The 19,882-nt window shown below is 44.1% G+C and overlaps 1 protein-coding gene across 8 annotated transcripts in view; it reads right to left on the bottom strand.

Moving 5' to 3' along the window:
• Positions 1 to 19,882, bottom strand: part of AMMECR1 (AMMECR nuclear protein 1) — a 156,783-nt gene that overhangs the window by 19,003 nt on the left and 117,898 nt on the right. For all 8 annotated transcript variants that reach the window (XR_012906911.1, XR_012906912.1, XM_075940918.1 and 5 more), the window contains one exon: positions 356 to 470. Coding sequence is in view for 6 of the 8 variants with exons in the window: in XM_075940918.1 (XP_075797033.1) it covers positions 356 to 470 (115 nt within the window). In the remaining 2 variants the exon portion in view is untranslated. The remainder of the gene's footprint in view (positions 1 to 355; positions 471 to 19,882) is intronic.

Here is a 19,882-nt window from a genome sequence, read left to right as displayed (position 1 = left end):
AAACAGAGTATGTATTTTTGGACTATATCTATTTTAATGGTGCAGAACTGACTCTTAAAAACAAAACCATGCATCACTGGTGTCTTGTTCATGTGTCTTTGCAGAACACTGCTCTGCTCATTCATGGGCATGAAAATGGCTCAGTAACACTTTATAGTTTTTATACCCTAAGAACTTAACACCACATCTTTCAGGAGACACCAGAGATGTGTAATCTTCTGTGTATAAACCACAACTAAGATAACAGGATAACTACACTCAATAGTCCAAAATTTCAGTTATTGTATTACATTGGGAGGAAGTAGAGGATACCGGTATGAAGGCCATTTTCATTAAAAAGATCTGGAATCCTTACCTCCCAGTCCAAGTAATCACACACATCTTCAAAATTAGTGAGTAGAGACACTGAGCAGAAAAGCCGTGGCAGCTCATCCCTCGTCATTGGGGGGAAACGGCTATCTTTAAGGGCACTGTTGAAAACAAAACAGATTTTAAAGTACTACATTTCCCCCTCCCTAAATTGAGCTACCTAATGAACCAACTGGGAATAAAAAAAGTTAAGAGCAAAAATAAAAACTGCTGGAATGATGACTAATCTGACAATTAACTCTTAATAGTGAAATACACCAGAATTCCAAATCCTTTTTTCTTAGACAAATGGTTTCCAGATTTCATGTCTGGCCAGCTGATATGGTGACACCAACTGACCATAGTGTTCAATTAACTAGATTTCCTGGATGGTAACTCCTTGCTGAGTTGATTTTGCTACTCAGACAATCTTAAGGGAATATATACAGACCAATGACAAACCTGCTTTGAAAAGACTAAACTACATAATTTTGGGTGGCAGAAAGGATGGTATGCAGGAAAAATATGTTGTGACATCTTGAAAATAATCAGAATGGTAACATTATAAAAACTACTGTGTTTAACATATCAATGTAGACAATCTGAATAAGCAAAATAGTCATGCAAATTAAGAAATGTCAATGTAAAAAGGTAAAATACTTATAATGGTACCATCAAAGAGACTCAAATTTGTGAAACTAGAGGACTTGAAACTATTCTAGAAAACAGACGTATGATACGTAATAAAGCAGCTAATGGACAACCAAGCTAATCCTCTGCTAAGGTACCCGTGGGGAGGTGTGCGATATAGGAACGGGAGTTAAAGGAAAAGTGATACCATCTACATTCATCTCAGTAACATCTACATTACAAAAACAGGAGAAAGGGGTTAACCAGAGATGTAGGAAACAACTGTCAAGAGAGCAGCATATTGTGCAAGATTTGGTACAGGTTAGACCTCCCTGGTCCGGCACCCTCAGGACCTGAGTGGTCCTGGTTGAGGGATTTTTCCAGACCAGGTGTCATGACCATGACACCACGGGAGGTCATCTCAGGGCCCCGCTGACACCTCTCTCCCCGCTTCCTGGCTCTCCGCACATCCCAAGCTGAGGTGTGTGCCAGTTCTTGGTTAGGGATATTAAAATTAGATTAATCAACTAATTGATCGACTATTCGATTAGTCGATCAGGGCACTTCCACTTTGAAATGTAGCAAGAGCCCTCTGGGCTGTTGCTACATTTCAAAGGCAGAAGTGCACGTGGCGTTCTGCCTTTGAAACATGCAAGAGCCCCAGCCAGGATTCTTGCACATTTCGAAGACTGAAACACCACTCCTGCATCCCTGCCCCCTCCCACAGACCTGGAACTGGGAGGAACTGGCTTTTAAGCTGTCTCCCCCCAGCATCCCCTGCTCTCTCCCCCACCCTCTGCTGCCTCGTTCTGATAGAGGCAGCAAGTGGGGGGGAAGTGACTAGTTGACTAGTGTGTCAACTAGCTGATAAGCTTTTGCTTATCAGGTAATCAACTAGTCAATTAATCGCTTACATCCCTACTCCTGGTTCTCTCCCGCAGCCCAACTGAGCTGTGCACCAACTTCCTGCCCCACCCCTGCCCCCACCCAGCAGTCCAGATGAGCCGCTCGCTGGCTCCTGGACCACTCCTGCAAGCCAGGTGAGCCATGAATCTCCTCCCACAGCCCAGCTGAACTGCGTGTCAGCTCCCTGGCCCCCCCTTTGCAGCCCAGCTGAGCCACGTACCAGTTTCCAACCCGCCCTCAGCAGCTCAGCTGAGCTGCCCTCCCTTACAGCCCAAATGAGCCATGGGTTGGATTCCCAGGTCCCCACTCCCTGCAGCGTGATGGAACTCTCTGGTCCTGGAACATCTGTGGTCATGCCAGACCATGCATGTTGCTGGACCAGAGAATCTTGGATTTTAGAGGAGCAACCTGTACAAAGAAAACGGAGCAAACTAGAAAAAAGGTTAAATTGAGTGCAATACATTTGCATTTAATTTCTGAATTACAGATAGAAGATGGCATACAAATGTGCCTATGTTTAATAAGAAAACAACTGATTTGGCCAACCAGTAGTTTCAGTAAAAGAGGAGAATTTAACTGTTCAGAAGTTTAGTCTAAAGAGCTCTCTAATCCTCAACTGCCTTCATTTCCCACCAGCAATGTAGATACAGTCTGAACCCTATTTGCAAAAAAGACTAGAGAGAACAACTCTTGGATCTGAGGGTACGTCTAGACTATAGGGTTTTGTCGACAGAAGTTTTGTCGACAGATACTGTCGACAAAGCTTCTGTCGACAAAGAGCGTCTAGACTACATTCAATTCTGTCGACAAAGCAAGCTGCTTTGTTGACATAACAGTGTGGACGCAAAGGACAGTTTAGATGCAATAATGCCTTCTGTCGACAGAACTCTGTCGACAAAAGGCGTTATTCCTCGTAAAATGAGGCTTACCAGCGTCGACAAAACTGCTGAGTTCTGTCGACGTTATGTCGACAGAACTCAGCAGTAGTATAGACGCAGGTTTAGTTTTGTTGACAAAAGTCCACTTTTGTCGACAAAACCCTGTAGTCTAGACACACCCTGATACACAACTATGTCTCTAAGGGTGCGTCTACACTGCGGCACTAGCTCGAAATAAACTATGCAATCTGAGATAGTCTATTTCAAAATTTGGCGCTGTCTACACAGCACCAAATTTCGAAACAGAATGCTGTTGCAACAAGTCCCTTAATCCTCATGGAACGAGGTTTACCAGGATGTCAGAACAGCACGCCCGTTATTTCCATAGCATTTTGAAATAATGGGCATGCTATAAAGATGCGGAAAACACTATTTCAGGATACTGGACATATTCTGAAATAGCACTGCAGTCTAGATGTACCTTAAGGGTGCTTAGAGCTCATTGAAGCTTCTTGGTCAAATTCAGCCATTGTATAAAGAGGTGTACAGTCAGTCCCATTAATGACAGAATTTGATTCAATATACAATTGTCCGGCATCCAGTGGTCTGGCATTCCTGATAGTCCGGCAACCAACTGGAACCTGGAAGTGCTCCGGCCAGCCGGACAATTGGAGCTGCCCAGAGGTGGCAGCGGAGAGTGGGCAAGAGGCAGGCAGCTGTTTAAGGCAGGCTGGCGGGGGATGCAGCGAGGGGTGAACCCTCCGTCGTGTTGCAGGGAGGCAGTGGAAGCCCCGTGCAGCCAGCTTGCAAGCGGGGAAACTCAGCTGCTGGTTTGTACATGGCGGCGATGGAGAGGGGGCGAGAGGCAAGCAGCGTTCCCCACCGACCCCCGCCCGCCTTAAACAGCTGCCTGACTCTCACCCCCTCTCTGTCGCTGCCACTTGCAAGCCGGCCGTGCATGGCTTCCACTGCCTCCCCACAACACAGTGGAGGGTTCACCCCTCGCCACGCCATTTCCCGCCGACACCCCCCACGCAGTGCAGGTCCCAAGATACCCGTCACAGCACCCCACCGGAATACCTCCCGATACTCCAGCATATCCGATAATCCAGCACCTCCTGGGTTCCAAGGGTGCCGGATTATTGGAAGTCTACTATAGTTAAATTTAACTCAGATGAGAGTTGGATTGAACAGTGCAATAGACTCAAAAAAGTTTAAATTGAAACAGGGAAATTATTGTATGTATACGTGATCCACAGCTAATATTCTAACACCAAATAGTGGCAAAAAGAGAATTCTTTCTCATGAAACAACCTTTTAAAAAGAATTTAAGGATTTTATTGTGGAGTGACATCTGAAAAGATTCAATGAATCTCTACTGGAACTACTGATGGGGTAAGAATTACTATAAACTCCTTTTCTAACTTTGGTAGTTTTACACAAAAGAAAAGGAGAAATATCCAATTTCATTTTTGGATGGAGTTAAATGTAGTTCATTGTACGGACTGATACAGGATGAGGTGTTTGCTCTATGTAGCATTAAGGAGTATTTTTAAGCCTCAAACCAGTGGTGATAGAGAGATGAGACACAGAAAACATGCAGCGTGTACAGCAAATAGAAGAGCTAAGTATCTTTTTATGAATGAGAAATATACTTATTAGGAAGAAAAGATCAAAGCTCTGAGAGCAGCTTTCCTGCTGGGAAAATTCAGGTAATACAGGTTGAATACTTCTCTACTCTGGCACCCTGGGGACCAGACTAGTGACAAACTAGAGAATTTTCTGGACCACGGGAGGTCAATATTGTCTAGCAGCATTAACAACACTTGTACTGTTTACTGGGCTGTTAGAAGATATTTAGGGATAAATTAGAGCTAAATAACAGCTCAGAACATTGAGAGCCAGGACTCTGGTGGCTGTAAACAAACTCTATGGGATTGCGGGAAACTTAGCCACACCCATGAAAAGTGGACATCTGTCTAACTAATATCATTCCGGATGACAGATATTTCTGGACTAGAGAGTTTCAACCCGTACCAATCTTTGTAAAGCCTCAAGAACTCTGGATGAAACATACTATATACATATCAACTATGATTATCATTTGCAGGATTGTGAAAGTACATTTTTATATGTGATTGCCTTCATTAGGTCATCCCAGAAAATTATATTTTCTAAGACCCCATAAAGTTATTTGCAAATCCAGATACACAACTGCTGCAAATTGAAAATCAGACCCCTGTTCTTCTCCCTCCCTTGTCCCAGTGACATGGAGCAATATCAGAAACCAAAATCTATTTTAGACATGATAAAGTAGTGATAATCAGAGGCCACATTTGCCTTGTTTCACTCTCTCTTTGGTATCCTTTCTGGGTTTGAACAAGGTACTGCACAACATCATGCGTAACAATCAGGTCAAATGCCAGTGGGAAAAAATGGCAATTGCGGAATAGACAATAGATGAAAGCACCAAGGATAGAGCCAGACTTTACATTGATGAAATTAGAATTGATATAGCCATAAATACTACTTACACTGTAACATCAGTATCACAATGTATAAATAAGTTACATGTATTACTGGTTTCTAAAGAGATTACACACATTTGTGATTCTCAGGCTGGAAGGATGAAATGTTTCTTCGTCTAAAAGAGGTTAAGTACCATTGCAAAAAAATGTACATAAACCATTGTGGGTTACAAATTACTATTTCAAGGCTTAAACTGCTATTTTTTAGAGTTACTTAACAGAACAATTCTCAACCGCATTAAGTTATGAAAATTGTTTGATCAAATAACTTTACATTGCTTACTACAGAAATCACATTAATGTCTCAGTTTTAACTAAGGTCCCTATGTGCTACTGCAATAGTAAATAAGTAATGTTCTGGTGGACAATATGGACAAATCAAAACAAATCTGAGTAATGGCCAAGAAATGAGGGTGCTGCATTCCTCTCGCTCCCAGCTGCCCAGAGGAAAGGCAGAGGAGGAACACAGCAGGCACTGAACTTTCCCCTCGCTCCCTAGTCACAGGAAGCAGGAAAAAGAAAAGCAACAGCAACAGGGTAAGTGCGGTTGCAGCCCTCCTATCCCTCAAAATGGTGGCTGGGAAGGGGAGGGTGAAAGACTCGGTGTTGGGGCAGTCCGGGAAGGGGGTGCGTGCCCCGCTGCTTAGCAGAGCCCGGAGACCAAAGTGCCCCAGCGGGGCTGCCTACTACACCGCAGTCGGGCTGCAAAGTACACCCCAGCTGGGCTGCCTCTGGGGCCGGAAGTCCAGCGTGCTGCAGCGGGGCTGGCCGGTGTGTCCAAGCTAGGCTTCCCCGTGGAACTGGGAGCCTCGACGAGGCCTGTAGTGCCTCAGCTGGGCTGCTCAGTGTGGCAGGCAAGGGGGGGATGGGGACTGGCAGGCTGGTGATCCTTCCATGAAGACATATGGCACAGTCCAATACGATGGCTCAGTCTCTGTGGCTTTCCAGATTCATAGTGGAATTAAGCAAAATTGATGATCTCTGGATCTTCTCCTTGCTACAAAGTTTTGGTTTCTCAGCTGAGGGAATATACTTTCACACAAGATCTGATGGAAAATTGTTCAATATTGCAAGACTCGGATCTAAACCCAAGACTCAAGAGGCCTTTATCCTCTTTGCTTATGATGTAACAGTGATAATCCACACAATCGCCCATCTCCAAAACTCCTAGATAGTTTTCCCAAAGCCTGCCAAGACTTTGGACTTACCATAAGCCTAAAAGAGATGAACATTATGTGCCGAGGTGTCAACAAAGCACCGTCCATCAAGATCAACAACTATGAACTTAAAGTGGTGAAAGAGAAACACTTGGGATCCACTATCACAGTCAACCTCTCATTCAAAATGGAATTCAACACTCACATAGCAAAAATGACGATATCAATAACTAGATAGAGCAAGAGGGTATGGCAAAACAACAAACTGACAGAACACACAAAGATCTGTGTGTATTGTGCATGTGATATCAATCACACTTTTGTATAAGAGTAAGACATGGACCTTATACTCTTTATCAGGGAAAGAGGCTCAAAAGCTTTTATGTGTTGCCTTCCTTGAATCTTTGGAACAGCCCAAAAAGTTGAAACATCACCTTTAAATGTGATAGATGCACCAGAGATTCTCTCTCTCAAGTTGGTCTCTTCAGCCACAACTGTGGCCACCACAAAACTGAGTAAATTCTTTACCCTGGTCTCTCAAGACTGAAGGATGCCTACTAGTAGTAAGTTGTTATGATCACATTGTTCAATAAATAATCTACTATATCATCTTTCCATTCTCTGTGGGGTCAGCCTCTCATATTCAGACCATCCATTATGCCAAATATCAGGGTCTTAACTTTTTGCTCGTTGTTCATTCTGCAGATATGCCCGAATAGCTGTGACTTCCGTTGTATAACCTTCTATAGTAGGTTCTCTTTCTGCTGTATCTTCCTACATAATTCCTCGTTGATGACCTTCTGCATCCATCCTATTCTCACGATCTTTCTATAACTCCTCCTCTCAAACGCCAATATCCTTCTCTTCAAATCTTTCATTATCACCCTTGTCTCACAACCATACAACATGCTCTTGCTTTCTCTATTCTAGTCACTATTTCCTTCTTTCAGTCTAGATCAGTGGTCTCCAACCTTTTTACATCCAAGATCACTTTTTAAATGTCAGAACAAGCCAAGATCTACCACCTCATCCTTCCCCCAAAACCCCACCCACTCCTTGAAGCCCCACCCTCTGTTCTCCTCTCCATCACTTGCTATCCCCAACCCCTATATACTCTCAGGGTACGGCTACACTGCCGCTTTTTTTTTTATTCTGTCTAGACTGGGCCAAATGTCAGAAGAACCCCTTCTTTCAGAAGCCTCCTTATTCCTCATGGAACAAGGAATACAGGGGTTACCGAAAGAGCATGTTTGCTGTTCTGCTAAAAAAAGCGGAAGAACAAACGCATCCCTGGACACAGAAGAGTTTTTCCAGGATACCTCTGGAATCCCGGAAAAACTCCTGCAGTCTAGTCGCACCCTCACTGGGTTGAGACGGGGTGTGTGGCTCTGGGGTGGGAATGAGGGATTAGGGTGTGGGAAGGGGTGGGATTTGGATGCGGGAGGTAGGCAGTGGGGCTTCTTCGGGTAGGGAGAAATGGGGGGGGGTCCCAAACGCCTCATGATCAACTGGTTGGGCTTCCCAATTGACCAGTCAATCGTGATCGATGAGATGGTGACCACGGGTCTAGATGATACATCATGTTGCTCCCCAAATACGTGAACTTCTCTATGTTCTCTAGTTCTATCCCATCTACACTGATCTTCCTTCCTATTTCCTTATTTCCAAATACCATTGTCTTTATTTTATCAATATTATAATCAGTCCATACTGCTTTCCTTCATCATTTAGCACCTGCACCGTTCTCACTAGCTTCTCTTCATCTTCCTGGAGGATAACTATATCATCTGCGAACCTCAAGTTGTTTTGCTGTAGTATAACTATCCCACAGTATTTAAAACCATATTTATAAAATCATAATGCAATTTGCATGTATTTAAATTATTTTTAATGGTGAATTTCCATTTCTTCTGTTTGGCCTGCTCTCTTCCTAAAATCAGCTGAAAATGTGTTCTTCAATATGGCACATACTTTATTAACAACAACAATATGTGACAAAAGGCAAAATATGGAGCTTTCTGACAGAATAAATGCTTTGCAATTTGTTCAGGTTGAACCTTCATAAACTGGTACTCTCTTGTCTGGCAACATCTGTGGTCCAGGAGCACCACAGATGTTCCAGGATCAGAGTGTCCAGGTGGCGTGCTGGGGCCTAGGAGCCCTGGGGCTGGCAGGGTTGCAGGCTGCAGGCAGAGATCTGCTAGCAGGGCCAAGTCCCGCTCCTCACAGTTGAGCTGCTGGGCACACTTCAGAACCAAAGCGGGGCTGCCCAGCATGCCCCAGCTAGACTGTTCAGCAGTGCCGGGCCTCCCAGTGCATTTCAGTGCGGCTGCCCAGCAGGGCCAGGAGCCCGGCACACCAATGGCTCAGCCGGGTTGCCCAGTGCACCCCAGCGGGGCTGCCCATGGGGCCAGGAGCCTGGCGCTCTGCAGCAGGGGTGGCTGGTGCACCCCAGCTAGGCTTCCAAGTGGAATCGAGAGCCTCGGTGGGGTCCGGAGCAACCCAGCTGGGCTGCTCAGTGCAACAGGCAAGGGGGGATAGGGACTGGCACTGCAGCAAGGCCTGTGGTGGATCCAGGGCTGGAAGGCTCGTGGGTGGGGGGCAGATATTGCGTCCCCGATCCAGCAAAATCCCTCATATCCAGCATCAGTCAGATCCTGAGAGTGCTGGACCAGGGAGGTCCAACCTATACTAAAGATTTTCATGTTTGCGGTTTTAAGAACAATAAACTGAGGTAGGTGATTAGACTAAACTAGAAACAAAATCTGTAAAACCTTCAATACTGGCATATTAGTCACCAATGTATGAGCTTGCTATTGCTACCTCCTTTCCTTCCTTTTGCCTATCTCCACTCCAGATTCACTTTGTCACCTAATTTGTTTTAATCTATACTATAATCTCTCTTCAGTGCAGCAAGTTTTTCTATACAGAAGGCCCCTGACTTGCGACCGCCAGAGTTCCGACCCCCTGCATTTACAACTATTTTTGTAAGTGCAGAAGGGGCAGAAAACCCCCAACTTACGTCCTCAGATGGCATTTACGACGGTGCATGCCACCTATTGTAAATGAAGGTTTGAGTTACGACACCCATGACTTGCGACGCTTCCCCAGGAACCGATCGTGTCACAAGTCAAGGGCCTCCTGTATACCTAAAGGGATAAGATTCAATGCAGAAATAAAAACATTCCTGTGAAAAGCCAGAACATTACATTATATTGGCTGCCCACATGTAAAATAGTCTGTCTATATGTGGAGTTATGGAAGCATTGTGGTCTAAGCAATTAGAACAGGGTACCAGGATTCATAAGACCTGAGATAATTACTGTCCATTTTCCTTCATACAAGACATGCAATACAACTCTGAGCATTTTACAAATAACATTCAAAATTCTCCAAACTGCATTTTTCTGACAGTTTACACTAGATTCTGGAGCACACTTCACATTTTGGATATTGAGAGAGATAAAAAAATATAACTGTTCAAAGAAGCTAAGGGTTACTCAAAGGATGGGAGACAAGAAGATATATGGGTAAAAATCACAGAAATGAGAAAGAGAAAAAGGACTTGTTTAGGATAGTCTAAGATGTTGTAATTAATAGAAGCAGCTGGGCTGTAGCAGCTGTCCCTTCCCCCGCCCAACTCCATTTAATCAGTTGACCGGTTAAACTTAACTTTTCACAGGTTAACATATTAAATGGGATTTTACATGCCTAGGAAAAGGAGATATATAGCAGAATGTTTTAAAGAAGCATCTCATTATTCTAAACTGGGGAGATGGAGCGGGAGAAATAAGTGGCCCACAGGCTAGACACTACCATTAGTCTTCAAGTCAAAAAAGTAGACATGGGATGCTAATGACAGAACAAAAACAGAACCATAGACGAGGCAAGAAAACCACTCATACAAAAAGGCTGAATTAAAGTAAGACTTCAGGAGATAAAAAAAAACCCATGGAATAAACCAACTAATATGACCAGTTAAGCCAGGTATCAGAATTGTGCAAGTTGACATGACACATTTTATATAGTGTCACTGATCTTACTAAATTATATTTACAGAACAAGTTATCTTTTTAAAAATGTATTAAGTAGAAGCTAAGCTCTCTGCAATAAAGAAAGCAAGTTTCTTCTCTTTTCTCATAATTAAATTTACATACAGTTGTACTTTTAAAGCAAGTTACAAAGAGTAAGTTTCAGCAGAACTGTTAAGTAGACATGATTTCATTTTACCACACTTAAACGCATGCTCAATATTCCACAGTACAAAGATCAACACAGTTTTTATCCCAAATGTTTACAGCAGAACTTTAGGTGTGATATGTATGGGTAACAAACAGTGTGATAGAGATGGGAAAAATATGAGAATTACAGCAATGAGATCACATGTTATTCAGATATAGGCATATAAATATCCAGATGATTCAGTTAAAAGGTTTATTTCAAAAAGATATATTGCTGACTCACTTGTGAGTATTCAAAAAACATTAAGGAGGAATCAGAACAAGGACAGGGAAGACAGTTTATAAATGGCATAGCTGAAGGGATGGAGAGGTTTGTGGGAAAACTGTACAAATTGGGCATTGAGTTAGCATCTCTAGAAGACTTTAAATAGGTTATGTAGCCATATGTAGAGTTATGTTGGTTACTGGAAATTAGGTCAAGAAATCTAAATATGAGGCAGTGAAGACATTCAAAGATGAGGGAAAATACAAGTATCATTCTACTTTTACAGATAAAATAAATGAAGCACTAAGAGGTTAAGTGATTCATGCAATTTAAATGGCTTGCACACAGTGAACCAGAATTCTAGGACTCACATGTCAGGATTTCAAAAATCTATTATTTAACTCTTTTACACCCATTCTTATACTGTACTGCTCCTGAGGGAATTTTGAGCCAAACTAAAAAGAATTTTTTTTTTTTACAAACTCTGCACAAAAAAATAAATGTGAAGCATAGTAGTGAAGACTACAGGCCACTGGGTTGCATGAAAGTGGGAGACCCTGAGACCTTCCCTCCTCCTCCTCCTCTCAGATATGGATTCAGTGGTCAGGCTGCATCTAACCCTGACACAATTCAAGGTCCAAGCCTGTTCTAGAAACACCCCAAGGCCCTGCCCTTCCATGCCAGGTGCATCAAGAGACCAAGTGAGAGGCAGTCTTGCATGCATGCCTAGCCCTGGCCCCCAAACCAGGTGAGGGTCAGGCTGGCTCAGCGAGGCAGGATCTAATGTGGTGGTGGGGAGGGGGGAGGGTTCAGAATGGGCAATCGGGGTAGAGATGGCACATTGGGGGGTTCCAAGTTAAGGTGGAATGGGACTCTGCAAGTGGGTGTGGGGGGCATCTGGGTCCAGTTGTTTGGGGCTCATGGGGGGGTGTCCAGGTGAAGGGAGACTCATTGGGTCCAGGCACAGGGAAGATGAGGCTTTTTGAAATGAGGGTTCAGTGGGGGGTGATCGGAGTGGTCTGAACGTGGGTGGGGGGAGCGAGGTTTGGCCATGTGGAGCTCCCTTTACGGCGACCCATCCCCTCCATGGCTAAGGAGTGATAGAGGCAGGAAGCAGGAGGGAGGGGAGAAGAGTGCAGAGCTTCTTGCAGCTGAGGGAGGTTTATTGGTGTGGTTCTCAGGTGATCTCACCCCCAGTACCTTCTTCCAGAGGAAGAGGAAGTCCTAACCTCCCCTGCCCAGTCAGGACCAGCAACTGAACCCGGTGCAGAGTAGGAGCCACAAGCCAGAGCATCCCGGACCCACTCCCACTCCAAAATGATGCAGCTGCACTTCGGTGAGGGGCACATGACCACTCTTAGGGTACGTCTACACTACAACGTTAATTCGAACTAAGCTAATTCGAACTAACGGATCCAGACTAAAAAACTAGTTCGAATTAGCGTTTTGCTAATTCGAACTAGCATGTCCACATTAAGTGGACCCTGAACCAGGCTTAAGGATGGCTGGAAGCAGTGCTGGCAGGGCATCAGAGGAGGACTTAGAGCGTGGAGATGCTGTCTCAGGCTAGCCGAGGGCTGTGCTTAAAGGGACCCGACCCCCACCCCGGACAGACAGTTCTCAGGGGTGCCCCGCTTGCAAAGCAGTCCTGGCTTGGATTGCCCGGAGTACCCACACTGGGCACATCACAGCACTCGGCCATCAGCCCGGCTGCACTTGCCGAAGGCTGCCATCTGGGGAGAGGGGGCAATTGGGGGGCTGCAGGAGAGCTTCCACCCCCAGAAGCCCGCAGAGCCAGCCCAGTCCTCCCCATCGGGGGCGCATACCCCATTCCTCCTTCACCTCCTTCCACTTACCCTTCCCTAGCCCCTCTTCTTGATGTACAAAATAAAGGACAATTGTGTTCAAAAATGGAATCTGTCTTTATTGAACAAAACTGGGGGAGACTGGGAAAAGGAGGTGGGAGAGGGGAAGAGAGAGGGTGGGAGAGGGGAGGGCAACTAACATGATCAGAGGTTGGGAACAGGTCCCATATGAAGAGAGGCTAAAGAGACTGGGACTTTTCAGCTTAGAAAATAGGAGATGGAGGGGGGACAGGATAGAGGTCTCTAAAAGCAGGAGTTGGGGGGAGAGGGTGCATACAGAAAAGTTCTTCATTAGTTCCCATAAAGAAGGACTAGAGGACACCAAAGGAAAGGAATGGGTAGCAGGCTTCAAAGTAGTAACAGAAAGTTGTTCTTCACAAAGCAAAGAGTCAACCTGTGGAACTCCTTGCTGCAGGAGGCTGTGAAGGCTACAACTAGAACAGAGTTTAAAGGGACGTGAGATCAAGTCATGGAGCTTGGGTCCATGGAGTGCTATTAGCCAGGGGGTAGGAGTGGTGACCCTGCCCAAGGTTTGTGGAAGGCTGGAGAGGGATGGCACAAGACAAATGGCTTGGTCACTGTCTTCGGTCCATCCCCTCCAGGGTCCCTAGGGTTGGCCGCTGTCGGCAGACAGGCTACTGGGCTAGATGGAGCTTTGGTCTGACCCAGTACGGCCATTGTAAGCTCAGGGCTCAGGGTCGGGGGTTTCAGTGGACCACCTTGATTTTCATGCACACCTGCTCCTGGGTGGCCAGGCTGGCAGCTATCCTGCCCTAGCCGGCCACTTTCCTGTGCCTAGTGCGGAGGTTGTGGACGAGATCCACGATGTCCGCACTAGACCAGGCGGGTGCCCGCCTCTTGCGGTCCCGGGCAAGCTCCCGGGAGCTGCCAGCCTGGTCCCAGGAAGAGGGGAAGGGCTGGGGGGCATCGGGTGGGTGGCTCGATCCGTGCCAGGTGCAGGGTCTGCTGGCTGGGTGCTGGCAGGCTTGCACCTGGCATGGGCACCGTAGCCAGCCCGTGCCCCTTTAAGGGGTCCGGGGCCGGGAGGGGGGCAGTAGAGTTTCCCTGGTGTTGGCCAGAGTGGCCACCAGGGAAAGCTGGGGAGGGCTAGCCTCCCACTAGTTCGAATTAAGGGGCTACACAGCCCTTAATTCGAACTTGTAAAGTTCAAACTAGGCTTAATCCTCGTGGAATTAGGATTACCTAGTTCGAACTAAGCGCTCCGTTAGTTCGAATTTAATTCGAACTAACGGAGCGCTAGTATATCTCCTATGAAAGTTAGTTCGAACTAACGTCTGTTAGTTCGAACTAACTTTGTAGTGTAGACATATCCCTCCTGCTTCCCTTTGCTTCCTGTCAGAAAGTCATTTTTTGCAGGAAAGCAAAGAAATCTAAAAGAGACAGGATGTGCACAAAAGTGTAGACTCTCCCCAGGAGTACCTCTTGCTCACTTTTACTGTTGTGCAGAACATAACAGTGCGACTCCCAAAGGATTAATCAATCCAATTTCAAAAAATCCAATTTAAAAAAAGGAAATTTCTATAAATTTGTGCCACTTTTTAAAAACTTACTTTTGCCGCAATAAGCAGTGTTTCCTACATTTGGAATAGGAAATATGGCAATCAACTGTAAGTCTACACCAATGATGGTAACTGTTTTGGCTCCAGTGTTGTCAGCAACTCTCAAATCCAGGAGTGGCTATGAAAATATGTGTTAAAAGATCCAACTTGGCAAGATAATTCATCTTTCACACAATGAAGATATATTAGACATTTATTTAAAGACCCTATGAAGTCCTAGTGGCTTCATATTTGTCTCTGTGCCATACCACCTGAACTGCAGCTAGCAGAAATACTCTAGCAAAAGACACCTTGCTAAAAGAAAGGGGATTTTCTTCCACAAATTGATCTGAGGAACTGGATCTGGCCCACGAAAGCTCATCACCTAATAAACCATCTTGTTAGTCTTTAAAGTGCTACATAGGTCTGTCTTTTGTTTTAGCTAGACCAGACTAACACGGCTGCATCTTTATCACTATTCTGCTGGGAAGGTATGTTGCTTTAAGGCTCCTGGACATGGTGCACCAGTTGTTCCAAAACATCCTGAGAATTACTGACCTGTAGGGCACACTGCAAAGCTCACCTATTATTTTTTGCTTGTGGGGAGATATGTGAAGATAAAGAGTGACAACAGATATCATGAGTTTCATGGGCGTGTGATAAGATATATTGTTTTTTCCATTTACAGTATATATTAATTCACACCTTCCCCCTCCCACCCAAAAAAAGTTTTAAACATCATTTTAAACGTCATTGATATCTTTTTAATGAACTTCCTCCTAGCAGATATCAGTATAATTCAGCTTGGCAAAGTTAGACAGCCAAGCACTGTGTAACACAATGCTAATTTTTAAATTAGAAAACTAATGCAAAGAGTGCAAGCTCTAGAAGACAAGCATATTACCTGTTCAATTTTCCTGGCTTTTTCTGTGTAGAAAACAGACAGCCTAATGATTGAGAGAACACACGCTAAACAGTGATAAGTGTCAAATCGTAAAAGTAAACAAGAAATCCACAAACTTTGCAGATTTCAGAAAGACTGGGGGAGTGATAAATAATGAAGAAGACTGACCATTGATAAAGAATGATTTGGATCACTTGATAAGCTAGGTGCAAGTTAACGAGCAAATAATGTGTTTCAATATGGCTAAATATAAAGATATACTTCTAAGGAACAAAGACAGTTAGCCGTATTTACAAGATGGGACACTCAATCCTGGGAAACAGTGTGTCTGTAAAAGCATGTGGGGTTTTGGTGGACAATCAGGTGAACATGAGCTTTCAGTGCAGTGCTAAGGCCAAAAGGGCTAATATGATTCTTGGACTCATAAACAGGTCGTCTCAAGTAGAAGTAATGAGATTATTTTATTTCTGTATTTGGCCCTCGTCTGAACTCTGCTGGAATATTTGGCAATTTTAAAATCAAAATGATCTGGTCCAGGAAACTGCATCTACCAATCTCACATTTGACAATTCTTGATCTTGATTTACTGCCAGTAGAAATTTGCCAGCATAAATATGAATTGCAAAAAGTTAATTCAGACGTATCATCAAATCACTTTAATGGAATTAAGCAGGGAAAAGAATTTGTTTACATTGTCTTACTTTTGGGGCAGACTGCAAAATTTCCAGGCAACAAAATAGCTGTAAATGACATTTCATTTCCTGAGCCTCCCTTACAGTTATAAGGCAGACAGGCAAAGAAAACACTTATGTTTCCTGAGTGTTATATGGATAACTGGCAGGCACAATGGTAATTTTTTAGAACACTCTTGTTGCAATTTGGTTCAGAGATCATGCGGCTAATGCTAACCTCCCTGAATTAGTGGAATGTAACAGGCAATGTCTAGTGCATTTTTGGTTTTTTAACCAATTTCTCAAGTTTCTTAAATTAGGGGTACGCTAGAATGTTTCCTCCAATCTCAATCCCTTGCACAGAAGTCCATGCACTCATTCTTCTAGTAGTTTGAATTCGGCTATCTTGTCTTAAATGTCACTTTTGTTTTCTAGTTAAGCATATTAATGAAGATAATAGGAAAAAAAAACAATTTATGTGAGCAAATTCAAAAAATTTGCAACACCAAATATGATGGAAGTGATAGTGTTCAGCAATTTGGAAATGATAAATTGATCTATCATCTCCTATTGGAATAATAATGTGTATTACTGTATTTTATATGAATAATAATGTGTAGCTTATTGTATTTTATATGAATTAATAATTATTCCAAATAGGAGAAATGTAACAGTTTCCTTAAATATACAAATCCCTCTCTGCAGGTTTATCAAGAGGAGACAGTTTCACATATTTTTCTTTTATGCTTTAGAAATAGATTGTTGTAACATTTACCTTTGAAAGAGAAAAAATGTGTATTAGTCTTAAACAACTAGTAGTGAATGACCTACAACTTTAGTCCCGTTAAAATGCCATATTCCTTTAATGCTCACTTTGAGGTTTTTCAAAAGAGCAAAAAGTCCATTTAGATTTAAAGACTAAAATTAATTTTAAAGTCTGAAGAAATAAAATAATCAAAAATCTAGAAGACAAGAATTCTTTAACATTTAAAAGTCTTTATGGCGTCTTTGCAAGTAGACCCAGTGCTGCCCTTCTACCGGAAGGGGCCTGGCAAGGCTGTCAGCTCTGCTACTAATCATTAGACTAATGAGTGAATTGGGACCACCATGGTTTTTAACTAAATATTCCATCAGCACTACTGTAATGATTGTCATTATGGAAATTCTGCTGTAGATCTAGAAGACAAGTATGTTCCCAATTTTGTACACCTAGTCTGATCATCAAGCATATAAGTATAATCAGATGTTCTCCACTGTGTTTGACACCCAGGGCCCTACAGCTAAGGAGAGAAATTGAAAAAAATCAAAAGAAAACATCTATAGAACACATTACCCTCTCTACCAATTTTAAAACAATCCTAGATACAGCTATTACAGCAAAACTCCGATAGTCCGGCATCTGATGGTCCGGCACCATCAGGAACCCGGAAGTGCTCCGGGCAGCCGAACCATTGGAGCTGCTCTGCCCCCAGCTTCTCCGATTCAGCCACTGCTAAAACTGACCAGCAGCTGACTCCAGGAAGTCCAGGGCAGAGCAGCTCTGCCTCGGGCTTCCTGGAGTCAGCCGCTGATCAGTATCAGCAGCAGCTGACTTGGGGACACCTGGGGCAGAGAAGCTGGGGTGCTGCCGGGTTGGTCCAGTAGCGCCGAGAAGTGGCGCTGCGGGACCAACCCGGCAGCACCCCAGCAGCTTTGCCCCAGGCGTCCCCAAGAGCAGCTGGGGTGCTGCCGGGTTGGTCTCGCCGCACCAAGGGTCGGTGCTACCGGACCAACCAGGCAGCACTCCAGCTGCTCTGCTGCAGGCGTCCCCGATTCAGCCGCTACTGAAACTGACCAGCAGCGGCTGAATCAGGGATGCCTGGGGCAGAGCCGGACTATCAGAAGGGGGGCTATGAGGGGTCCCCCCATCCCACCCCACCCCAGATCCCTCATAGCCCCCCCTTCCGATAGTCCGGCATATCTGATAATCCAGCACCCCCTGGGTCCTAAAGGTGCCGGATTATCGGAATCAGAGGGGTAGCCGTGTTAGTCTGAATCTGCAAAAGCGACGAGGAGTCCTGTGGCACCTTATAGACTAACTGAAGTGTAGGAGCATAAGCTTTCGTGGGCAAAGACCCACTTCGTCAGATGCATGTCACATTGTGAAAAACACATACTGTAATACTAACTCTTATAGGCTATGTCTACACTGGCGGCTTCTTGCGCAAGAGTTCTTGCGCAAGAAAATGTCCACACTGCCATGTGCAAGCTGTGCTTTTGCATAAGAGCATCCATAGCAGTGTGGATGCTCTCTTGCACAAGAAAGCTCTGATAGCCATTTCAGCCATAGGGCTTTCTTGTGCAAGAAATCCCTCCCGAGCATCCTCACTGCCCTCTTGCGCAAGAGCTCCTGTGCAAGAAGACTTACACCTGTTAAAAAAGAGCATAGCTCTTGCGCAAGGAGCCATCTCTTATCACGCCATACTGTAAATTTCCTTGCACAAGAGCAGGCGGGCAGTGTAGACGCTCTGCGGATTCTTGCGCCACAATGGCCGTACTTGTGCAATAACCTGCCAGTGTAGACATAGCCATATAGTACTGTCCCTCTAATAAAAGCTATTATGCAACATAGTATGAAAATATTTTTTTAATTAAAACAATGCTGTACTACACCCTGAAAATTGTACATTAATCATAATTTGCTTGATAATTCAAAAAGCAGAGAATATTGTTTCTTTTATAAATTCACTGTCATCCTACAATTTAAAACATACAAAGTAGGTTTTAGGGTTTCTTAGTGTCATTTATAGTGGTATAGATTTGAGACTGCCCCTGTTTGCACCTGGAGACTGGGCCAGACCCAAACAAAAATGAGGAAGAAACTGGGTGGTGGAAGAAACTGGGCGGTGAGCATGAAAGGAGGAAACCCCAGCTGAGATGAACACTGCAGGCTGAAAAGAGAAGAAATTTGCAGGCCTTCTGTAGTTACTAGGGAGCAGAAGACTGGGAGGAGCTTTGGGGAAGGGTCTGAAGGAAGGTCAAGGCAGGAAGACATCCATTGAGACAGCAGAGAGTTTAAGGGAGCAGACCGCCTGGCTGCTTGCAACAGGGTTCCTGGACTGGAACCTAGAGAAAAGGCATGGCCTAGGTTCCTCTACTGGTCTACTTGAAAAGGTGATGCAGAAACACTGAAACAAGGAGAACCCTTTGGGAGGTGTTACCCTGCACAAGAGTGAAAGGACAATTCTGCAGAGTCTGGGAAGGGAGGAAGAGTCTGCAGAACAGGAAGCATAGCTAGGGGTGATTATTTGAATTTAGTTTACTGGATTATTGGACTTTCTTTACCCTGGAAGTGTTGGGATTAAGTGTCCTGGCTGGAGAGCTGAATCAGGAGAAGAGAAACTACTACAGTGCTGGAACAGGTCAGGCTATAGGAGAGATTTAAATATATGCACAACCACAAGAGGATGTGCCAGGGTGAGTTCACTCTTCAACACACATTTTTGAGTTGGTTATCTATCTTAAATGTAAAATATGTCTCTTTATCACTAGATAAAAGAGAAGCTTTATGTAAGCTTACAAAAAGCTATTCTTCTGTTGCATATGGCTTCAACCATCTGAAAGCCCAACAGGCGTTACGACTTCAATCAATTAGTATTAATTAAATGTGGTGATCCAGAAAATACCAATTTGAAATAGAAAACAACTGAAAGTTGGTTCACAGCTGGAACTACTGTTACAATTACATTCCATGCACATCTGTTTTGGGAGTTTGTGTATCTTCAAGACCACAATAACACAAAATGATAATTTTGGTTTAACATCTGTGCCTCATAAAAGCAAAGTGAAGGCAGGAAGGGGAAGAAGGTAACAAGCAAGAAAGATGTCAATTCAAATAGCATTTTGTGGATATACAAATTCATTATTTTTTCATTGTTTTACCTCAACTTGTATATTTAACAAACTTATTTGATCAAACTAAGGAGGTTATATGGTACACTGGCTTCAGTT

Source organism: Pelodiscus sinensis, chromosome 13 (assembly GCF_049634645.1).
Source record: "Pelodiscus sinensis isolate JC-2024 chromosome 13, ASM4963464v1, whole genome shotgun sequence".
Taxonomy (NCBI): domain Eukaryota; kingdom Metazoa; phylum Chordata; order Testudines; family Trionychidae; genus Pelodiscus; species Pelodiscus sinensis.
This window is presented reverse-complemented; position numbering and strand designations above follow the sequence as displayed.